The following is an 18036-nucleotide window of genomic DNA, read 5'->3' as shown; positions in this document are numbered from 1 at the left end:
TTTTGTTTTAATAAATTTTTGAAGTAATTATATTTTTAAAATTTCAAAGTCCTTATAAAAATCCTGATGTCAGAGAGAAAAATTAAAAGTGCAGTTTTACTATATTGGGCCCATGGTTTCGTGAATATATAAAATTGTTTGTGTGTAAAATTTACTGTCGCGTGGTGTTGTATGGTTTTGATTATAGTATTAACAATATTTTTGTACAAAAATAAATACCAAATTTTAATTCGCATTGCATCTTAAATATTAAAAAAAAAATCAATATGTGAACGTTTGTTTGAGTCACTCTATGTAGTATGTACGTATGTATATAACTATGCATTTATTTCAATATGCATGATTTGCACTTCTGCGGCATATTTTTATGTGTTTCTAATAATTATGCCTTCGAATGAACTTTAAGTAAATTTATAAGTACATAGATGTAGCTTACACATTACATATGAACATATTTACGACTATACATAATTCATGTGTCACACATGAATACCATAAATATATCTACATACTTATTATTCTTTATTAATTATTTAATATTAATTTTTATTATTTTATACATATCTACATATATATTTGTAATCATAACAATAACTATTCCCATAATTGCATAAGGCTTCTGCTACATCGTCAGTTGGTTTAACATTTTTTTTTATTTCTTTAACTTCTGGCTTTCTTTTTCATAGAAACTAATATACTCTTACTAAATATTTATATTTTATTACTAAACTAAAATAATTTACTCACTATTTTGTTTGTGTTGCTATTTAACTCAATATTTTCTACGTTACTTTGGTAATTATTGTCTAAAATTTGTTAAATATTTACTAAATATAGCTAATACAACTATATAATTTCACTCTATTAAATAAATTATTGTTTTCACTAACACTTACATAAAAGTTAATTAAATACTAAGCAACTAGTTTGTATTTTATCAACTGAATTTCTTTAATTAACTATTTTTAAGAACTACAAATATTTTCTTTACATTTAAATTTAAATTATTTAATTATTTAATTCTTAAATTCTAATAAATTTAATGAGAAACAAGCGTAAATTTGTGGCATGCGAGCAACGCTCCAATAACATATCACCTACAGTGTATGTACGTAAAAATTCATCAGACGCGCCGCTCGCACAATACAGCCAACTATAATGCACTAAGAAGATCCTTCTGAAACACGCATTCCCTTTGTTCGCACACACGCGTACATACATATATATATATACATACATACATGGCTCTCCTGTGCAAACTTATACTAATCCATCACAATTGAGAGAATACAAAGGTTGCGCCGATCTCGGACCGCTATTCCTCTCTTAACGAATTTGACAGAATCGTTGTTTGCATGACGTCAAACAGGTGCAACTTGTTTACGTTTTTCCTTGCACAATTTTTTCTTCTTCTTCCATTCTTGCTCACGTTTTGGCATTTCTCTCTCGCAATTGCACCAGTGTGACGTCACACAAAAGTTATTCTCAAAAATCCTCTCTGATCGGCACAATCTTGTATTCTATCATTCTTGCTAATCCATGATACCCTTTCTCTGGCACCATAAACTCTGATCGCTCATACCTCTAGCACGCTACAATTTTGTATCATAATTGCACGAAAACTGAGATGAGCAACTCTTTTAAAAGCGTTTTCTACAAAACAAAAATTTCAACATATCTGACAGCCCCGGCAACTGGTGCATAGTTCCTAGGGCTCATTAGGTGTCACACCAAACCGTGGTCGTCAAATATATTTCAGTACTCGTAATCTCTAAGAAAAATCAAAAACAGCACATAAATACATACATACACTTTGTCACTCGAAAACGCATTTTAAGAGAGCTGCATTTCTTTCTAACACCCCCACCACCCCCTACCGGCCATACACCCTACCGGCTCCCGTTTTCCTTGCCACAATTCCCTTATGTCATATGAAAGTCTCCTTTGAGTATGCGCGTAAAAGTCTTCTTGAATTGCTGATTCGCGAGCGCATAGCAAAATGGGTTCATCGGACTATTCGCATAGCAGAGAAAGTACGAAAACATATAGAGATGCTCATTTGTGCAGGGTGGATTTCGACAGAAGCCTTCCACCAGCGCCAACACATGGTATGGCGTCCAACACGCCACGAAACAGCCGAGTATGAAGGAGATCGTACGAAACGCTTTGCGCGCTCGATTCTCTGATTTCGATTTCTGTCGTCCACCACCGATGATTATGGGCAACTTCTTTTTACTTTTGAAATGCTTGCCTATAGATTGTATGAAGTCTCGTTTACTTGAATTTCGGCTGGTTACTTCACCACCGGCTTGTGTGTGCGATTTAACACTTGATGGCTTGTTGTTGGTATTCGAAGTGCTACTACTGCTGCCGCAGGTCGTGCTGATGCCGGCGCCTGCCACCAATACCGTGCTGGTAGTGTTTGCATTTTGTGTGAGACTCACTGGCGCAGGCGTCGTGGAATCGGCACCTAAATTTTTTTCCGTGTACGCGCCGTTTTTGTTGATGGTTGTAGTCGCCTCGGATGTTTCGCGTTCATCGATTTTTTCCAGCTGCGCTGGTGGCGCAGCAGTAGTAACGGTTGTCGTTACTTGATTTTGCATTGACATTGTCACGGTGGTTACGGAGGGCGCTGCGGCAGCTGTTGTGGTGGATGTGCGTCGCGCATGCGTCTCCAGTGGGCTCGAACTGCGTCGTATATCTTTGGAGATCGCCGTATCATCGCCCAACTTGGCTTGATCGCTGAGAGTAAGCAGGCTTATAGCTTCTATGCAACTCTCTCGCCGCATCTTGACAAAATCTTCCATGCCTGTATAGGAAACAAGAAGATGTTGCTCAATTTCGACATAATCTATTTCGTTTTCGGTTGTGGAACTTTTGTTACCATTGGGTGGAGCGGGAGGATTGTTGGCTCCAGGTGGGGAAGTGCGGCGTGCAGCTTTGGTCTTGGACTTTTGCTGTTGTTGCTGAGCAGCCGCAGCCTTTTGCAGCGCCTGCTGCAGCAACTTAGGATTGGTGGCAACTTGATTGGCACGATCGTAACCGAGCTGTGCATCAATATAGGCGGCAGTACCTCTTCGCAGAGTGCTGTTTACGCTGTCGTTGGCGATAGGCGATGCAAGCATAACAGAACTTTCGTCCATAAATCGCAAGTCGGAGCAATTGGTTAGCAGGTTATAGGTCATGTTGAGCTCACTAATACTGCTGGTGTCACCAAACGGTCTATCCGAATACTCGGAAAAGGGTGAGGGACATTGGAATTGCTCTGGAGGTGGGAGAATAGCTTGAACCAAGCACTGCTGCACCTGGTCACGTGGCACCTCGATCGGTGCAATATCCACGGGTGAGAGCGGCGACTCAGCGTGCAGTTTGCCAATCGTGCTGGAACGGGAGCGTGGCGGTGGGTGTGCAGTACGGTGTTGTTCATCAAGTAGGCTCTCAGTTTCAACAATTTGGGTAAGGGTTGTGCACGAGGTACGTTTGGGTCGGTCGGCACTCGCAGCTGAATGTATGCTCACTTCTTCTTTGCTTTGAGTACGCACCAGAACGCCACTGCGTGTCGGATTGGGGGATGTTGCGGTGGCCGTTGTGGCCATGGTTTCACTGGATTTGGAATTTGCGGAGCACTGTGTTAAATTACCTTTACTACGCGTAGCTATCAACGCCGCCTGTGCGCCGAACACCAGTCCAATTGAAGAGCGCTTACGCAGATTTGCTAGTTTTTGCTGATTAGCCAATTGCTGCGTTTGATTGACAGAACTTTCCTCATCGGAATCGAAGGCCGGGCTACTCGATCGTTCACTCTTTTCTGTTTCACCCGAATTGCCATCGCGCTTGCCGTTTTCCGTTTTGCATTCGGAAATGCGACGTTGTTCATTGATGGCATCGGCTACTGTGCCGTTTATGGCTTCTGCTTGCGTCATGGGGTTCATCTGGCCGGATCCACGCTTAATACCACCACTGCAAATGCTACCATCCTTGCTCGTTATGCCGCCGATCTCTACCTGGGTTTTCAATATCTTTTCTTCGATGACACCTATGCCTGCTGCATGGCCCGCCATGCCGGACATGGCGCCCGCACTCAGCGCCACCATCGATTGCATTTTTCGCTGTTTGGCCTCGCTACGTTTCTGCATTTCGTAAGCGGTGCGATATATACCACCATACAGCACGAACAACACCACAAGTGTAGTCCAGTAATAGCCAATAATAAGCGCTGTATTGAAAACGGGATCCTTGAGAAATTGCACAGCACACTGGCCCGGTAAGAGGTCACGTTTACCCGTAAAATGCTCCCAGCCAAATATGGATATGAAAAACAAAAGCGCTGGTATGATCCAGGTTATGGTGACCATATAGATTACACGTTTTCTCGTACGCCAGCTACGGTACTTGGCAGCGATCTTTACCGAACAATAACGGTCGATGGTTATCAGTAGCACTGTATACTGCGATGCCAGACACACTGTGTAGTCGACAGACAACCAAAGATCACACAACAGCGGACCCAAATCCCAGTAGCCCATTAGCACGTATATGGTGTAGAAGGGCATTGAGACCGAACCTGTAATAGTAATGTGGATTAATGCTTGCGATTGAATAGGTATTAAGCAATTGCGCGAACCTACCAATTAGCACATCCGTTGCGGCCAATGAAGCAATAAAATAATTGCTCGGCTGTCTAATATTTCGATCCACAATGAAGGCGAGCAGCACAAGCACGTTGCCGCCTATCGTTAGAATGATGCAGATCGACAAGCACAACGCGATCAGTATGCTCTGCCAGAGCGCAAAAGGTGGCAGAACCTGCGATGGCGTTGGCTCGTGTGTAGTAGCATTCGTGTAGTCATCCAACAGGCTCTGGTTCAGGCTACGATTATTGTAGGCCATCAGCATGTCCATTTCCCCATCAGAGTTCCACATGCTCAGCTCGCCGTTCTCGCCAATGAAAGGATGATAGAGCTGAGCGGCCTCTAAGAGGCGCTTACACTCGGTGTGCTCGACAAAACGATTGAATATAGATTTGCAAATATTTTCGCGCTCTTTCTTTTGTCGCCTTTGTGTGTCAGAGTGATGAAATAGAAGACGAAATTGTTATTAAAAAAAAATGTATGTGTTAATAAGGTATTGTGAACAGAGAAATCTTTACTAACCATTGCGTTATAAAATCCGGTTTGATAGAGTAAATGGTATCTGTCTTATTGGTGCTTGCTATCTCGAGCGTGGACAACTCTATATTCGTGTACTCACTTTGATTTGGTACCGTCATTTTCTGTTTTCTTGCTCTGCAGCCGAGGCCAAAAAACTGTGATCAGTGTGGGCGTTGAATTTGCAATGCGGCTACTTTTCGATGTTCACAAAAAACTGTATTTAAAGTGATTTTCGGTTGTAACTTCATTAGCTGTGCAACCGCAAAGTGCTGCACATCAGTGAGAGGGGTGGCAAGGACAGCAAGGATAGTGCAAACGGCAACTTGTTGTAGTAATCTGAAATGCAAAAAACAAGTATACATATGTAATTATATTTGGCTATGTAGGTAGCTTGTGAGTTGCATGTTCGCATGTTGGCCAGCTTGAAAATGTACACTGTACATACGTACATATATTAACCAAAAATGTGTTTATCTATCTACCTAAAATTTAGCTTGTCTACATTTTAAGTTGACTAGAAAATGTTGTTGACAAATTAGTGCTATGTTGCATAATAAATTGAATTTGCGTTGCAGGCAGGATGCAAAATCGAAAGGTAGTAGGCAAATAGCAACAGCAAAACTTTGTTTCCAGCTGCTGTGGTACACATTTCTTCTTCTAAAATATTCTTACACAAACTCAGTCATTCGGGGTTAACGCGTATGGCAACTATTAAGGAATGTGTGCATGCGTCCAGTTTAGTATGAGTTGGCTCTTGACACTTGCCTCATGTCACATACCACGTGTATATACGTATGAATGTGTTCTCATATATACATTAGAGTGCCTCACCAAAAAAAAAAAAAAAAACTTGCAGTTATTCCATCGGAATTATAAAATTTACTATATTCAGAAACTTACGCACAAATATTACGGAAAATATTAAGATTTACGTAAGTTGGACAGATTTGATAATACCTCCAAATTTTTTTACTTAGTTTAAGAAACACCTTTTCTCAAAAGTTTACGTCGAACCTTTTTAAACTTAAACTCGTGTATCAACTGAGGAGACTTAAAAAAAATAAATAAAAATGTGTATACTAATTTTATTTATAAAATACTCGATTTTTGGAGGTATTTTCAAATCGGTCCTGCTCAGGCAAATCTTAGTATTTTTCCCAAATATATTGGCAAAAGTTTTAAAATATGATAAATTTTATATTTCCGATGGAAAAAAATTACAGATTGTTTTTTGTTTTTGTTTTAGAGAATGCACAACTCTTTAAATACATGTGTATACTCGTACTACAGACGCACATACATATTTATGTCAAACGCAAATGGTTACTGGTGCCATTTGCTTTGGGCGCTCAATTTGTGCAGCACGAATAGTTACTGTCGAAATTCGACATTTACAGGCGGTTGCAAATTCACCTGCAACTTTGACACTAATACCTATGAGCAGCTTTAGCATGCATGCCACTTATTGTAAGCAGATTTTTTGAAGTGTGGTTTGGTTCAAATGTAATTTGCGAGTTTTTACTTTGACAAGCAATAGCCGTGAGTTACTTTCAAGGTGAAACCTTTTCTGATTTTCTATGGTTAAATGCTCGTAGAGGTTATTGAAAATTTTGTGGCTATTAGTGGATGCGATGTGTGTGTGTGGAAATGATAGCTTTTATTAGAAAAGTGTAAATTTTTACTTAGGAATTTAAATAGCTATGATATATTTCAGCCTTTGATGAACAACGTTACATTAGGATTCATTTCAGACAAATTTTATTTTGCTTACAAGTGAAAAGCTTGAAATCGTGTTGAACGAACGTTTATATCTCCGAACTCGTCAAGGTCACTAAAGAAAGTAGACTCTACATAATCGATAATGCCGGACAGTTACAGAGAAGAAGGAGAAATATCTTTGCCTCCTCATAGAAGTGGCAATCTGCAGCACTCATGCTAAGCCACTTCGAGCCGGTCTGCGTATTTTCTTATAAAGCAGTAGCCTATTAAGGTACCAATAGTGTAAAATATATCCTGCCTCTTTAGAGAATATAGGCCACGAAACTTTTGTTGATCTCCCCTACGCCAAGTAGGTTGTAGTCTATTATCTTGCATAAATTGGCGGCAGTACTGTCTTGCATAGACTGGCGGCAGACCAGCACAAGTTTGGATTTCATTGTGACGGAACTCGCAGCTTTGATTGCTGTCATTAATGATAACCACCTCTTTACCTTTTAAATCCTTTCGAAGTTCGCTTAGAGCCTCCATTATGGCTTGGAAAATAGCTGAAATGAACGGCTCAGGGTAGGGCTGCGAGAGCAGACCATTTTGGACAGCAAAATTTCCGCAAACGAATCAAGTAAATTATGTACTTCTGAATCCAGCGCTTACACACAGCATACACATCCCATACATCAAAAATTTCCTCGCATGCTTTTGCTGCGTTTTTTTTTTAACCTTTTTATACCTTCCATAAATCGCAATTTCAGCAGTGTGATGTCACACAAATGTTATTCTCAAAAATCCTCTCTGATGGGCGCAATTTTGTATTCTATCATTCTTGCATCGGTAGTCTGCTACATCTGTCGCAAAATGGCTGTTCGACCACGCGGTCGCTGTTATACGCAATTCGTCTAATTTCAAAAAAAAAACTATGCAACTAAATTTTTACATCAATCGTATTTTTCTTTGTTAAACTAACTTAATAAATAAGCTATTAAATAAACTGTTAAACTGCATAAATAAAAATTCCTTTCCTATAACTAGTAATTTTTAGCAAAAAAAAAACCGACTTCAACTCCCATATAAAAAAAATATATATATATATATCTCATGATCCGCTGATCGGATCTTAACCAGATTAGTATGGGACCACCTCTGAGACACTACCTTTCCGACGAGAATTATCGAAATCGGTGACGTGGTCCAAAGTTATGCGGTAACATACATAAACAAAAAAAAAATAAAAAATATATATATTCCTCCTCCTTTTTTGGAAGTCGGTTAAAAACTGTGTTTCTCTTACATGTATCATTGGCAACACTATACAATATTTCAATGAGAGCAACTGGATTTCATTTCGTTCCGCTCCGCTCACGTTTGAGAAAAAGTTGAGAATTCAGCATTTCTCAATTTGAAAATAAAGCAAAATTTCATATTAAAAAAGTGCCTTTTAGTTTGAGATTTAACAAAACTGTTTATTGGGATGTAAGAACGTTAGTTGGAAGCCATTGCAGTTAGCTACATTCCGCTGCGAGGCACACAAATTCAATTGTTCCACAGTGCATTAACGGTACAAACTTTTGAGCTGATTTGTAGCTTATCGCGACAAGCGTGATAAATGAAGTTACACCTTGATTTGCCACTTCTCATCGGTACAAGTGAAATTGCTTTCTATTTACATCAAAAACGGGAAAATGTGAGAAGCTGTATGTATGTATGTATGTAAGTAAGTATGTATGTTTGTTGCAACAATAACAACAGCTCTGCAACACAGTATTGAGTATATTGGCCTAGTATACGAATGACGTTGACGGTTGATGGGATAAGTCTGTTTATGTACATTTGTACATACATATGTACGGGTATGTATATGCAGATAGAAGCAACTAATGTAATTTGCAAGGAAATTGCAATACTCCGGCGAACAAGGCCAGCAACGAATGTTAGATGAAATATGTGTGTGTGTGTGATTTTATTCCATACTTGGAAAATTTGTTTGTTTTCCATAAAGATTGCACTATTTTACTATATTTACAAACATACATATGTACGAGCACATATATACACTTATTTACAAAGTTCGATCTTTAAACCACGAAAATCAATACAAGTCATTCAATTGGTTATAATTTTACTATAGTTCTTATCATAACTTTACGACACCCACATATTGGAAAGATTTGACCATTTATCTTAATATTTTTTAATTTTAATTATTCGTTTATAAAAATATAGTACATTCTTTAACAAACACACATAAATTTAAGCTTCAATCCTTGTGTAACATTAAAAAAATCATCCAACTTTCGTAAAAATTTCGAGCTATTTCATTCGATTTTTTAGAAATATTTCGGGTATGCAGTTTGGTAGCCCTATTTGTCGTAATAAATTGCAAGTTTTATGCGGCTACAAAATGCCGTTGATTTTAATAATTAATTTTGTTAAAAGCGTTGCTCATTTTCGTCATATAAAAAAATCGTCGAACACACTTTGTATGGAAGAAAATGACTGATATCCTTAATAAAAAAAAAATCCAAAAATCAGCCAATTTAAACTTACACTTTGTTTTACCAAGCTGCAAAATTGCATACTCAAAATACATATTTCCAAAAATCGAATTAAAAAGCTCGAAATTTTTACGAAAGTTTGTTGATTTTTTTTAAAATGTTGCATAAAGATTGCAACTTGGATTTTTACGGGTTTTGTTAAAGAATATACAATATTTAAAAAAAAAAAATAGATTTAAAAAATATTAAGATAAATGAAGTATTATTATTATTATTTTTATGGGCCATATGTATCGCGACCTCTAAACTAATCTAGCGCGTTTTGTTCCAAATTTCAAATGGATTAAATATAACGCCACCCAACTGAGCTAGTTTGCGCCTAGCAAGTGTATCCCATTCGAAAATAATGTGTTCTGTACCCTTACTCTGTAGTTCGAAGAGAGTAGAGAGTGAAAACCGCATTCATCTCCCTGCATTCATTTTCGAGTGATGCGCGTGCAAACATGCAGATAGACGGACAGACAGACAAAAATTTTTAAAATGGTTGATTTGGCTTCTATTGCTATAATAAAGACCCCCCATATTAGTTGTTCTTTAATATCTACAATGTACAGACATCGACCTGTTACAATTTTATTATATGTATAATAACAGCAATTGAACTCGTTAACCACATTTTTATAGTAAAAAGTTTTCGTAGGTGGATGACGTTTGCCAGAAACGAAAATATTAGTATTTTTGCCTGTCCGCTTCACATGGAATACCCCATGTGTACAAGCTTAAAATATCACTTTTCTATCCTCTTCCATTTAAAAATTTATTTCACTTGAAAGAAAAATCAACCAACACCAACACACAAATTGGATTTTCTATAAATCGTTTTTGGTTTAAGACGCTTAAGTCTGAAGTCTCAAGAGGGATTTAATGAATTTGTAGCAGGAAATCTCGTTGAAAATTGTAATAGCACAATTTGCAAAAGTCCTTCTATGCATACATTTCGAGATAATAAACTTTAAATTAAATGACTAGTTAATTTACCAAAAAAAAAAATTGAAATTAATGTTTAACATATTTTCAGTCTATTAGAGTTCGAATTAAAGTCAATATATTGGCATTTGAAATTATCAACTCTAACGAACCACAAAGTGTGTGGTTTCAACCACAAGCCACATGCCAATAAAATTAATGTAAATGCTCGTTTTTCAATAAAACGCTTTTTTAGTACTCCATCAGCTATCTTTTGTAATATTGTTCTGTTGCACTTTGGCGTAGATATTTAAAATTCATACATATGGATGGTTTGAAAGCCACATAAATTCCGCATTTCAAATTCGAATATTTGATGTCATTCAGTTAGAAGAGTCGGCACAATTCACCATAGAGTCACCAGGGAAACAATGCAATTGCATCACCAAACACAAAACTATATTCAATTTAAAGGAGATTAGAAAAAGGAAATTCTTAAAAAATGTTACCAATACGGGAAACATGAACACATAACTATGTATATATGCGAGTTGAAAGGATTTGTGTGTGTGCGACTATCAGGGCAATTATGCCTAAAAGCTTAAACAGATGGCAGCGTTTATCCGCATTAACTTGGACTAATCCGGATCAACTGCAGTTTAGTGAAAAGTCCTTTGTAAGACATAGTTCGAAAGACATTTTTTATTCCAGCACAAAAGTTTTAGAAACAAATTTCTCCCATTTACCACTCGTGTTTTAGCTTTTTCAGAAACTTATTTTATGTATTTTTTTTATTAAAGTTTTTTCTTTCCTAATTGAGTTTCCATTTAATTTTTAGGTGTTATTCTTTTAAAAAGAAGAATATGTTTTTATTTAATCAAATTTTTAGGAACTTATTTATTTTTTTGCTTTTTTAAATTACTTTTTTTTCTATTAGTTTAATTTTGTTTAAATTTTTAGATTTTATTAAAAAAAACATGTTTTATTAAAAAAGAACATATTTTTTTATTCCATTTAGTTTAAAAAAAATGTTGATTAACTATTGCTTTCATCATTTTTTTATTATAAAAAGAAATACATATACATATTTTTTAATTTAAACTGATTTTTAAAAAACGAACGAACTGTGGTGAGTTCAAAGACAGTTATCAGAATCGCCCTGTATATGTATATGTATATTATGGTGATTCCAAAATAAGGAAAGCCGGAATTTTAATGCTCCTATCCCTACGATTGTTCTGTATCTTTATTTTTGAAGCAATAAATATATAGAGGTCGCTCAAAGCGTTCAAAATTTTCCATGCATTTTATATGGAAAATAAACAATTTTTCGTTAAAATGGTACCCAATTCATGAAAATCAATATTTTTCGATCGGAAAATTCTCAGAGCGACACAATACCTAAGTATTGGGTACATATATCCCACTATGTATTTCTTGTTTGGAGGATGAGTATAGTACAGGACATTTTCCTTTTAGTTGCTTCGGAGTTACATTCACTTTCCCTTAATTCTTAATTTTCAATCCTTTCTCCATGCTTTAAGCGCAATGAAAAACTATGCCTGAGTCCAAGCAAAGAAGTTTGTATGTTACGTATACGCCCTGTATACCGAAATAGGTATGGCAAAAGTTACCAAATTGTGTCTAATAAAATATATTTAAGTGGGAAACGTTTTATGTAACTAAATATTAATTAAAACTCACATTTTACCTACCAAGAAATAAAAAAATGCAAATTGCAATGTTTGATAAATTTCCTACGAAATTTGGTTTAATACAAAATAAAAACTTCATCAATGAAACCACAAAACGGATGGGCATAAAATTATTTTACCGAAATGCAAAAGTTAACCTTGGAAAAGCGTTAGGTGGCGATAAATCAATTAAAACAAGATTTTTGCACCTTTTAATAGATGATAAAAAAGTAGGAAAACCAGTTTGTTCAACAACATTGATAGCTTTTCGATTTCTATGCTAATTTAAATGTGAAAATAACAATCGAATGAATTTACGCTAGGGCGTAACTTATTGACATGATAGTCATTACATGGTTTTAATATCACACGGCGTAGATTCTATTTATGTAGATACGCACACTAGGGTGGTCCAAAATAACTAAAGTAGGAATTTTAATGCTCGCACACACTAGGATTGTTCTATTTCGAAAAAAAATATGCCACATTTTTCTTTGTGAAATCAAAAAATATTTAGAGGTCGCTCAAGGCGCTCAAAGTTTCCATGTATTTTATATGCCAAAAACAACTTTTCGTAGAAATGGTATATAATTCTTCGGAATCAATATTTTTCGATCGGAAAACTCTGGTTCTCTTCAGGAGACTTCCAATAATAATATGCAATTTTTTATTTAACAAATTTTTTAATACTAAAGATTTTTTATTGGTCCCCCATTTCGTCTACTGGCATTTTCCTGGGGTTTTGGCGGACCTATAAAACATAGTTACTATGACAAAATGGTTAAATAAATAATTGGGTATTATTTTTGGGAATCTCCTGAAGAGAAGCAGAATTTTCCGATCAAAAAATTGATTTTTTCCCCATATAAAATAATTGGAAAAATTTTAGCCCTTGGAGCGCTATAAAACAACCCTAGGGGTGAGAGCATACAAATTTCGATTTTACTTTTTCACATGCATTTTTGTGCAACCCTAATGTGCACATATACTTTGTAAGCAGTTATTTACATTTGTATACATACACAATAATGTGTATAGCAAAAGGCTGTTGCCTGAATATTAATGAGCAAAAAAGTGAGAGATAGGCTAAAATAAATTTTAAAACTCGATGAAAATATGTCAGAGTTCAATAAGTTTACCGGTGGGAAAAACTGATTTTGTAATTTCACAAAATAAATGTCAACGCCTTATCAACATCAGCGCCAACCCATTCACTCTAAATTTTTGCTTGAATGTGGAAAGTTGAATAATACGTATATACATATGAATGCCTGTATGTATGTCAATGCGAAAGACCGGAACTGATTAGATTTTTCCTTGAGCATTAGCCAGTGGTGTAACTCGGCAAGGGTAGAACAAGAAATAAAATGCACTGTGAAATATTCGTAAGTTATGTAGGTTCTCAATAAAAATTGCCAGTTCAATGCACGTAACCCTGAATCCTTACGATGAATGTAATCTCCGTTTTGTGTGACAGCAAATACATACTTTTGATTGGTGTGTGATAAATGGTAAACAGGTAGAAGGGAAGCTCATACATATGTAGTGCATACATGCATATGCACGCAGGTTCTAGTTTTAGGATTCTGTCTGGCTTTAGTTACAAGATTCATAATTTTTTTGGTTTGCTTTTCTTTCATTTTTTCTGCTTTCTAAGTGATTGTTCCTTGAAACGTTCGTACCAGCACATATGTATGGGACAAAGTATGAATATTTTCGTAATAACAAGTAGTTTTTAAGCAAAAAAAACCGACTTCAATTCTCATATGAAAATTTAAGTTTATCGTTAAATTCTTCATGATCCAATGATCACATTTAAACCAAATTAGTATGAGACCACCTGTGAGGTAACACCTTTATAGCAATTGGTTAACGTGGTCCAAAGTTATGCGGTAACATACATAAAAAAATATCCCGACGAGTTGATAATCTTTCTCCTTTTTGTGAAGTAGGTTAAAAAAAAAAATTAAGCATGTGGCAATTTTCTGTTGTTATTGTCAACATGTCAATAGATGAATTAAGAATAAAAGTTTAGACACATATATGTATATGGTCAAAATTTTGGGAACGAGGAACGAGTGAAAACAAATTTTCTTTTGCTCAGCCGTCAACTTCGCTTTTCTCTTGATATATTTTTTTGATATACATTTTAAGGCATCTAGAAACATATGCGCATTGACATCCAATATATGCGGTGCGCGTTCGATTCTCTTGTGCCTCGCAGCGCTCAAAATGGAAAATATAGCCAAGTATGGTAAGTAACGTTAAAGACTGCATATTGCGGATGTTATCCAAAAGTTAATATTTTTATAGTTTCTTTGAACCTCGATCGTTTTTAAAATGTTTTAGTTTAATATTAAACTTTGCATGATTAGCCAAGTTTTCCTTACGTGTGATGTTATATAAAACTGACTTCCAAAAAATGTAACGTTAAAGGCCAAATTAAAGCCACATTTATCTTTAAAACCGCAAAAGATAGAAACAAGTGTGCGTACATGAAATGTAGCTTTTGGGGGTTGTTATCAGGATAAATAAAAAACTTTCAGTTTTTACGCAAAGTTTCAGAAATCTACGTGCGACTGTTACGTTAAAGAGAGAAATTTTGACCATGTACTAATGTACAGTGGCGGGAAATTAAATGCCCACGCGACATTTTACCAAGTCTTGGCTATTTTTGTTTTGCTTATTTAGTGTTTATCATTTTTTTTTATTAAAATATAGCTCACTTTTTTTAACAAAAAACGGTATTAGCCCGAATTCACAAAAAAATCGAAAGTTCCACCAAAATTAAAATTTTTAATCAACATTTTTTAGAAACATTTTGATTTGCAATTAAATTTAAGTATAATAAAGTGCAAGTTCGAAGTAGGTACCGCTATTTTTTGGCACTTTTTTGGCTGACTTAGAAAGGGGAAAATTCACAACACTATCAGCAAAAAAAAAATATAATTTTTTACTATATATTTAATGTATTACAAAACTACATACCTAATTTTTCAATGCTAAATAATAAGTTTGAGATAAATGATCAACATTTGTTGAAATTCAGCACATTTTAAATCGTGTTTGCCCACCACCGTACATTCCCTGGTAAATAAATAACGACGCAATTAAATTTCGTATACTTTGTTAGGAGTGCAAGACTAAATGGTTGTCCGCAGATCGAAATACGAGATACTGAATCGGTCATGTTGTTATTAAAGGATTTCACGCTTACAGTATTTTAGACGTGCTTACGAAGACGAAACATCGCCTCATTACTATTTTGAGCAGCTAAATGTGCACACGCCTCTGCGCAGCAAAAACATATGCATCCAGTAGTACAAGCAAAACTGACCGTCAAAAAGCTGCAACTATGTACAACATACGGCCAGTTCATTCGCCGCTCGATTTTGACCTGCTCTCTGAGAGCACTCTTCGACAAAGTCACAAAAGCGAGTAGTGGAACCACATTTAACCCTCATTACCTACGTCTGCGACACTGGAAATACAGTGAAGCAACTAACAAACTAATGGTCCCTGGACACAACATGTTATGTCAAACTCGAATTGCAGGCTTAATAGAAAGCACGGATAACTAGCTAGAACGACCACATATTGCAAATGCTTTACGCAATAGTTCCATAACTTGTAATTTATATGAATTTTATTTATTTGTTGACTAAGTCAATGAATAAAAAAAATCTTAGAGGCTAAGTAGAGATATTTAAAAGCCAATAATCATTTAGAAAGTAGAACAAAAACAAAAAATAATACAACTATAATATTTGTAAAAAATATACAAAGAATTCAAAAAGCGCTCTTTTGGAAAATGAAAAATCTATCTCAATAAATTTGGAGTTCCTATTGAACTCAATTAAGGCTCGAATAATAGGAGCATAAAGAGCTTTAAGAAGACCGACATAGAAAAACACTCCGAATCACGAGAAGCTCTAACCGGAATATTAAAAAAACTCCTATTGTGGAGCACGGGAAAGTCAACGGGACTATGGATCAAATCGAAAATGAAATACAAAGGTAAGACTATTCTTCTATTCTGCAATGATTTTAAGTTCATCATTAGTCTAGGTTACTATTTTTGAGAGAGCAGGAAACCCTTACACCAAATCAAATGATGAGGTGTGGAATACCGATGATTAAAGATTTCAAGATGAAAAACTCGAGCTAGTATTCATCGGCCGAATTTAAAAATATCAATTCCAATACCAATGTATCAGAAGTAGACAGTTTCACCTGCATTATGTTGTTCACACGGAAGTCCCACATAATAATAACGAAACTCGTAAACGACTGTTTCAGTGCTCTAAATACTCTTGAACCAAGAGCACTGTATTATTAGGCGCTAGGTGTCAGGAAATGGAGACATGGTGGCAATTAACAGGCGGAACCCTTTGGTGAGCTCACCAAAGCAAAAGTGCGGTCATAATTAAGTGGGTGGACAAAAAAATACACAGACAGTGGAGTGAATATTCAGAGCAAAGACAAGCTAAGCTAATCTATCCATAACAAGAAGCTCCAAAAGAGCTTTTAAATTTAGGTGAGTATGGCCATCGAGCTCTCACTGGGTACTTCACGGGATAATGCACGTAGCGTGCTCCGATTCCGCTAAAAATCGTTATAAGCTCTTTATTTATTCTAGAAAGAACAACCCTGATTTATTGTGAAAGTGGTAGTGGGCGGTAAATATGAAAGAGCTCCGATTTAATGAAAATTTCAATACCCTCCTTCTGTTTCTTAGCTTGTAAATTATTAACACCTGTGAAAACAAAAAGTAGTGCAAAACAGCAAAGAAATACAGACTTTTTTTTTACTTTTATTGTTTATATTTTTATGTCATCCTCAGTGTTGCCAGTCTAGCGTATGTCTCCCTAGATTTAAGATCACTCTGGGCCATTACGGAGAAAATTAGTGATAGTGATTTTTAGAGATTTTTCGAATATCAAAATTTGATTTTTTTTCTGTTTTCAGACGGATCAACTGGTTATATTTTTTTATAATAATTTTATAAAGATTTCTCTTTTTATTACTGTACGTAGAATTTTCTAAATCTTTTAGGTTATCAAGTTATCTGGTTGAAAATTATTATGCTATAGTGTATTCTATGTTGTAAACTGAATCAAAAAGATAACCACATAACCAGATATCCAGATATTTGTGCACATCCACAATTTTAGGTTATTGCCGTATAATTAGGATAATTTGTATTGTTAATTGTTTCAGAGAACAATAGTAAATTTTTATTTGACTTTAATCTCATGTGACGGAAAAATATACGTATCAGAGATGAAATTTATTTTTGACATCGCCAGATCAGAAATGATTAATATTTAGAGAGTAAATACAAGCATTGGCCTCGCTCCCTCCGTTTTCGTTACTTTCCATTTCAAAGTTAATGAAAAAAGAACCTAATTTGGTGCGTATTAAAAGAGTGATTAATACATCTTACTTTGCTAGCTTATAACTCCCATAGTTTTCATTATTTCTCCATACAATTTTAAATATTTATTAGTTAGACAGTTGTCAATTAAACCTTTTACATCTTACCGCATATGTCGATAGAAAAATAATCGAGAGCGGATTTAAATGCCATTACTTGTCATCAGTGAGGCATCGATGCGGAATGCATACCATTCGCTGCTGGGTATGTATGTACTTCTTGTGTGTTTGGTTAAAGGGAAAATCTACCCCAAATTGTGATAAAGATTGTAAGAATGGCTGACGTTGATGCTGACGTTAAATGCTGTCGTAACTATGCAAATCCGCATACTGCTATTTCTGCTCTTAGCGAACTGGGTTCTTCACAGAATGCTGCGAATGTCTTGATTTATAATTTATAACAAAAATTGAAAAATGTTAGAACTTATCGTTGCAAAGGAAATTGTGTTAAAATGTATATTTTCATCGCAGAAGGAAAGCAAAAGCTGAAATATGAAATGTAAAGTATTTTTTACATGTGGCGCAAGTATTTTTAAACATTTTTGATTCAAGTATGGCAGCCAGGAGCACACAGTATTAATT

At 35.5% G+C, this 18036-nt stretch overlaps 1 protein-coding gene across 1 annotated transcript; it reads right to left on the bottom strand.

The window, feature by feature from the left end:
- Positions 1 to 1509: 1509 nt before the first annotated feature.
- On the bottom strand, positions 1510 to 5480 carry LOC118737597. The gene is made up of 3 exons (XM_036468200.1): positions 5154 to 5480; positions 4629 to 5056; positions 1510 to 4564 (listed from the first exon to the last, which is right to left on the bottom strand). Exons 1-3 carry the CDS (start codon positions 5267 to 5269, stop codon positions 1923 to 1925), a joined length of 3186 nt encoding a protein of 1061 aa, XP_036324093.1. The 5' UTR covers positions 5270 to 5480; the 3' UTR covers positions 1510 to 1922.
- Positions 5481 to 18036: the final 12556 nt, after the last annotated feature.

The sequence above is a fragment of the Rhagoletis pomonella genome, unplaced genomic scaffold (genome assembly GCF_013731165.1).
Source record: "Rhagoletis pomonella isolate Grant_MI unplaced genomic scaffold, Rhpom_1.0 Rhpom_scaffold_00004, whole genome shotgun sequence".
NCBI lineage: Eukaryota > Metazoa > Arthropoda > Insecta > Diptera > Tephritidae > Rhagoletis > Rhagoletis pomonella.
Note: the sequence above shows the minus strand (reverse complement) of the source record. Positions and strands in the feature narration are given on the sequence as shown.

What these genes read in the sequence shown, in the direction of transcription:
- LOC118737597 (XM_036468200.1), bottom strand. Translation starts at nt 5,269, where the DNA reads ATGACGGTACCAAATCAAAGTGAGTACACGAATATAGAGTTGTCCACG. An exon ending in CCGGATTTTATAACGCAATG is followed by an intron (nt 5,057 to 5,153) that starts GTTAGTAAAGAT and finishes TGACACACAAAG; the next exon opens with GCGACAAAAGAAAGAGCGCG. An exon ending in CGCAACGGATGTGCTAATTG is followed by an intron (nt 4,565 to 4,628) that starts GTAGGTTCGCGC and finishes TTACTATTACAG; the next exon opens with GTTCGGTCTCAATGCCCTTC.